This window comes from Pinus tabuliformis, chromosome 3_1 (assembly GCF_031772625.1).
Source record: "Pinus tabuliformis cultivar Carrire ecotype Pingquan chromosome 3_1, CPIR1, whole genome shotgun sequence".
NCBI classification, from domain to species: Eukaryota; Viridiplantae; Streptophyta; class Pinopsida; order Pinales; family Pinaceae; genus Pinus; species Pinus tabuliformis.
The window spans coordinates 300,661,089-300,667,859 of NC_142301.1; the positions used below are offsets into that span (position 1 = coordinate 300,661,089).

The following is a 6,771-nucleotide window of genomic DNA, read 5'->3' on the forward strand; positions in this document are numbered from 1 at the left end:
TTATTTAATCATATGTTCAAACCGAGAGGGAGTAAAGAATGTATACCTCCATAAACTTTAGTAAGCAAATATTTGGGTGAAGATTGTCCCTTATCCCAAAAATAATAGGGTATCATACACCCATTTATTATCAACTTAATCGTAGCCTTGAAAATAAATTATTATTTTTATTAAAAAAAATTGACATGTCTTACAAAAATAATTTATTATTTTTACATTTATTTATAATATTAAAAAGTATATTATTTTTATAAATAATATTGGAAGTATTTTAAAATATTATCTATCTATCTATCTATCTATCTATCTATCTATCTATCTATCTATCTATCTATATATATATATATATATATATATATATATATATATATATATATATATCTATATATATATATATATATATATATATATGATTTGATTTAAAAGAAAGTATTTTTTTGTAAACTTAGTAGGACCTTTCATTCATTCATTTGCAAAAGGCAGGGTACATCCATGAAATATGTTCTGTGGCCTCAACCTGCCCAGTGGGAAAATAGGTCTATTGACCGTCAGAATGCATTATAAGCCATCCAAAACCTAAGGTTCTTAAGTCTGTCATGCATAGTCTTATAGGTCTGAATGTCTATAAACCAATTCACCCTTAACATACTACATATGTACTATGAACCGACATATACATAATCAAAATAAACAAAAAGGAAACTACTTGCTAATATTCATCAAAGGACTCCATCCAAGTTTGGTCCTTAGCATTGGAACTTGGTAATTCTAATTGAGGAAGGCACGAAATGTGCTTCTCAATACGACCAAGATGAACATTCTGCTGCTGAATTTAAAATTGGACAAGTTGGAATTCTTTAAGAATTTCCTCGAACCTAGGGTAAGATTTAATGGAACTTGTAGAGTTGATAATAGCGTGAGCTACTATAGCCTTCATCAACCAATGAAGATGCACTGTCTGATTATAGTGAGTGAGCCTGCTTCGGGTATGGCTTGGGTCATGGACTAGTAAACGTCAATCCTCCATCTGCACTTCATGTTCAGCTTGCTGATTGAGGTCTGCCACCTAATCCACAATCAATTGCCTCACTGCATAAGAGTGCCTATAGGATACACTTAAGTTGCAACATTGATATGTTGGGCATCTGTTTTTCGACCACCCCACCTCGATAATTATGACAAGGAGGATCCTTTCCCACCTCCGTGCCCAACCTTTCTACTATGCCCCAGACCCCCAATTCCTAACAGATCGACACGTGGAGATGGCCGAGCCATATCTGTGAACCCCCGCTTCACCATAGTATACTCATCCTCCCAAACCAACCAAACCACGGATCGAGCAAAAACTAGTGACGTGCAGGCTAAGCGAGATCCTAAATTAATTAGACCTATCACATATACATATTACAAGAGAAGGAAACAAATGACATTAGGCTTGATCCATATAAGAACAAAACAAATCGAGAGGGCCAACCACCAACATCGTTTTTTACCAATCACCAGCACCTTGTCCTCAGACATCTCTCATGATAGAAAGAAACCAGGGATGGTCCGTCTCCACAGAAGGGAGGAGCTACAGATCAGCTCCTCAAGCCAATTCCCATATATAAACACACCATAATGATATAAAACCATAAACAACGAGATAAAGGATATTTTCAAAATCCATTCTATCCAATCACATAAACAACCATTCCCATTGGGCAGGTATTCCTTCCAAAAAAGACAAGTAACCCAAATTGTTCCATACATTCCCATTCGAAGCAGTAAAATACCATATAAGACGAACACCGGCATAGAAACAACAGATGCAAGATAAAATTTAGCCACACAAGCATGCTCACCTATTGGATAGGCGATTCTAGGTCACACAGTCAACCAATTGCAGGAGGGGTCAACTACCTTGCACGCAACATTCACAATTATATTTTGTTGCTGGCAGGGAGGGGTGAAAAGAAACAAAACATACCCAATTACCAATGCCATGAACCCGAAGCCATCGTTCTCCCACAGACGGAGACTCCCTATCGAGCTTGCCACCAAAAAATAGAGACGCAGATAGCTTCGCTTGACGCTTGAAGCAACACTATACCACAAAGTGAGTGCATGGAATGGGTTGCATGCCTTCACCACCTAGAGGTTAAGTGCACGACGAAGAATTACTCCCGCCTTAAACTCTCCCACACGACCTACCTCCTCGCTAACTTGTTCACACATACAATGTACTGGTAGGAGTCGCCTTTCAGTGCTGCCTCCCATCTTGTCACCTTTAACGAGAGTCTCAAGAGCGACTGTGAGCTGGCACACACCTCGATCGAGGAGATTTAAAAGAAAGTACTTTAAAATATTTAAAATATAAATTTTAAATATGATTTGAATTGTCGATTGCTAGTAGTAAAATTGGCAAAAAAACATGTTGGCAATACCTTGTCTATATAAGTGATTTGAAGTTCAATCCCCCGGACATGTCTCGCTAGCTAAAATTAAAAAAAAAATGATTTGAATTTGGAAATGAGTTACAATATGTTCTCCTTCTTGTAAATTTTTTGACTAGCTTCGACTAATGACACATTTAAAAAAAACTAAGAAACCAACTTCTTCCCAATAAGAGCACGGAAGGAAAAGTTCCAAAACTAAGTCTTCTATTTTTTATGCCTATTGTTTAATATGAGCAAGAGTATATTTTAGCAAATTTCTTGCATAAGAAAATGAATAAACATAACACTTCTATAAATTAGTAGAAGATGGCTAACCGCATGCAGGAGTCATGATCATAATTCATTCTACTATGATCTTTATTACGACTTGTTATGAGTGGGGAAAAATGCTTCTTTCAAGCACATCTAAATAGGATGGAGAAGGGCTTCTTCTCGACCACCTTACCAGATTCTTCATATTTTAAAGAAGGAGGGACCTTTGGGGAAAGCTTCCCCATTATAGGAGATTTCCTTGGAGCACCCCGATCTTGTTTTTCTTCATCAATCAAATCAGGAGGGTCCTTTGGAACATGATTATTTGGTTGATCAGCTTGGGCCTCAAGATTCTTACCTTCTTCCTTTGGAGCATTTAGGACTTTAAAGTTGTTTGTGGTAATGGGTGGATGCTTAGATTCGACATTACTTGTCTATTGCTCTTTACTTCCATGCTTCTTATGTTTCCTTTCATTGAGAATGATTCCTTGCATAGTTTCACCTTGCTCTTCATTAATAGGAGGCTTTGGAGAGATTTTCGAAGTTGAAGCTTTTGTGCTAAAAGGAACTTGTTCGTAATCGAAAGCGTGGAGATGAGACCAACCATCCAGGTAAATCACCTTAGGGAGGTATTTTTAGAAATCCATTTCAAAACAAATTCGTGAACACGAAAAATTGTTCCGTTGTTCCAGATCACAGTAAATAAAGCTGCCTAGTTTATCTTCAATTGCCTTAAAAATGCCTTCACCAAAACAAAGAAGAGGGATAAAAGGAAATCTGATTGACACAAGTGTATATGAGATTTCCATCATGGGATTAAATTCTAGAGTCCAATGAGTAAGAAGCAAACCAAATAAAACTTTTAATAAATTAATTTAAAACAATCCCGGTTAAACTTCTAAAGTCAAAATGTCCTTTCATTTCATTTTAATTTTTTTTGTTATTACAGGAAATTAAACTGCCCAACTGACAGCTTGATTGACAATGGCCATGATGTTATGTTTCATGAGATTTCGGGGTAGATCAGCCAACTAAAAATAGTGAGGATGTTATGTTTCATGAGATCTCGGGGTAGATCAGCCAACTAAAAAAACAAACTTATAGTTATACTTCCACTTCGAAGTCAAAATGTCATTTCTGAAATATATGTATCATCAAGATTCTCCAACGAACTTTATTTTACCGAGTCTTTGAAAAAACCAACATCTATTCCATCCCATCACCATGGAAGTTTGCGGATGTATATTTTATTTAATAATCAATAATGCCGTACAACCATGATACAACCCAACCCATTCTGCGTGGCAGACCAAATGGTCCAAACAGCCTGCCATCCTCCACGGAGAGTATGAAATTTAACTCCCTCTTAGGACGGGGGAGGGAAGGATCGTGTAGCTTTGGAAACGACGTCTTCAACAAATTTGTTCAGAAGGATCGTGTAGCTTTGGAAACGACGTCTTCAACAAATTTGTTCAGATTTGTATCAGAAGAACCACCTTCATTCATCGCACTTTTCGCCAATTGTTTCCATTTCACAGCATTCTTCCGCACTTCTTCTCCCGCTTTACTCGTCTTGTCAACAGTCATTCTCATACATCTCTCGATCTCATCCCTTCCCACAGTCCCATCCTCTCCCTTTCTCATTCTCACTCCCGCCTTCCACACATCTGCAAGGAATTTCGAATTGGTGGTCTGATCGGTCCAGACACCCAAGGTCAGCACTGGAACTCCCAAACTCAAGGCCTCCAGGGTGGAGTTCCAGCCACAATGGCTCATAAAAGCAGCCACAGACGGATGAGACAACACGTCCAGCTGAACACACCAGCTCACCACGAGCCCACGGCCTTGGGTTTTCTCCGCGAAGCCTGCAGGAAAAAATTCCGTAATGTCGTCGTGCCCGGGAGGAGGCCGGATGACCCACAAGAAATTTTGTTGGCTGCTCTCAATTCCCAAGGCCAACTCATGGATTTGCTGCGGGTTTATGACTGTGATGCTGCCGAAGGAAATGTATACGACGGAGGAGGGGGGCTTCCGGTCCAGCCACTCCTGCACCTTGTCCGTCGCCTTCCACGGATCTGCGCCGACTCGCGCGTCGTGGGGATTACGACCGTCGACAAAAGCGGAGGGTATGCAAGGGCCTATGCTGCTAAATGGGACTCCAAATCTTGACGTCATTAGGTCGATCGTCTCGGCTTCCAGTTCATAAAAGGTATTCGCGAGTACCCACGACACATCGCTGAGACCGTCTAATTGGTGGAGATAAATCTGCAGTGCTTCCTCTGTATCTGTGAATGCCGAAGGTAAATCTCCCAATTTCAGTTCTGGGAGGCTCGGAATGGAAACGCTCACGCTCTCTGCCATTTGTCTTGAATCCCACTTTTCTCCTGTCATCAGATACGTACAATAGTTTGAGAATTATATAACAACAAATACAAATTATTGCATTAAAAAGTAAGCGGAGAGCAGCGAGTGAGACCTGAATTATTAAAGTGATAATAGATGGAGAAAAGTGCGGTGGACTGTGTCCAAAACAAAGCATGAGGAATATGCATCTTCTTTGCGACTTGTCGAGCCCATGGAAGAAATGGGTTATAAACGATACAGCACACGGGAGGGGCATTCCCTCTGGTATTCAGACGCTGGATGAGCCTCTCCAATGTGGAGCCGTCCATGTTGTTGCGCATATGATTGAAAACGACGTGGTTGATGTTTGAGTCGAGAGTATGGTCTTGAGGAAGGTCGTCTGGAATGCATTCGAATTGTATAGGGAGATTAAGTCGTTGCAGAGAATCCTTGGCTTGTATCACTTTGTCATGATTGTAGCTGAATGTAACAAATGTGACGAGCAATCCTCTAGAGGCGATGTTCTTGGAGAACTGTAACATTGGATTCGTGTGGCCCGTTGCGGGGTATGACAATACCATCACGTGTGCCTTCAATGTTCTCTTCGCCATTTCCATGTCTGTATAATGGGTATTCTTACCACCACAGCGAGGCGTACAAATTTATAGAGAAGAGGTAGGAAATTGGGAGTAAAGCTCGTGGAGATAGATGGTGAGCCGAGAATTCCCGTACAACACAAACACACATGTGAAGTTAATTCGTCATAGAGAAGTCGTCAGCTGAGCTGACGCTTCATCATTCATTTAAGCAATGCATGCCATAATAGAACACGAACACGAACACGGTAGAGTTGGGATCAGTGGATGCATTTGGAGATCCACAGACACTACATCACTGCAGCATGTAAGCAGATCCCAAGATAGGAAATACAAAAGCAGAGTCAAGATTGAGGTTTTAACACATGTTATTGATGTGAAAAATATCCAACCTTCTGCAACTAACGAAAAGATCCGTGGGCAATGACATCTCTTCACCACCTGTAGCTTTTGTCTCCACGGAAAAGATAAGAGAGTCCCCTTTCGTTACGAATATGTTTGTTGGTTTGGGTTTTGACACATCTGACTCTTAGATCCATTAGTTCACAGTGGTGTGGATTCATAAGTAAAATGTCAATGTATATATATGGAGGACAGATATGGGTGAGCAGCCGCCAAAGATACCGTCCCTTGTGTGACAAATTGAACATGAGTGATATAGAAATGCTTGTACAAGCTATTATACATTAGGTAGATGGGTTTAATTTAGTTATAAATAATTATTAAGTGGATGGTAGAGATTTAATCTCTACATAACATTTTTACTAGTCATTACATGATTGAGCTTTATTTCAAAAGTAGTTAGGTCATTTAATTAAATTATTTAATTAAAAAAATGTCATATAAACATCTCTTATATTAACATGAATTATGGTTTCTAAACATATGGTATTAGTATCCATCATATTCTAAAAAGACCTGTTTACAAACTAAAAATATCTATAGTAAAATAAAAGTGAATCTTTAGATTAAAATTTTTATATTTAATTTTGTTATATATTTCATAAAAATATATATTTAACTCTTATATTAATTGTTAAGTTATGGTCTGTTCTATGCTTATAACAGTTTACTTCTTTTTCTTATTATATTCCACCGATTAGCAATCACATGTACATAAAGTAAAGTGGAAATAGAACATT

At 38.8% G+C, this 6,771-nt stretch overlaps 1 protein-coding gene across 1 annotated transcript; it reads right to left on the bottom strand.

The window, feature by feature from the left end:
* Positions 1 to 3,929: 3,929 nt before the first annotated feature.
* Positions 3,930 to 5,650, bottom strand: LOC149186969 (UDP-glycosyltransferase 75C1-like). The gene is made up of 2 exons (XM_089412713.1): positions 5,167 to 5,650; positions 3,930 to 5,074 (listed from the first exon to the last, which is right to left on the bottom strand). The coding sequence occupies exons 1-2, from the start codon at positions 5,648 to 5,650 to the stop codon at positions 4,116 to 4,118; spliced, it is 1,443 nt and encodes a 480-aa protein (XP_089268839.1). The 3' UTR covers positions 3,930 to 4,115.
* Between the last annotated feature and the right edge of the window lie 1,121 nt (positions 5,651 to 6,771).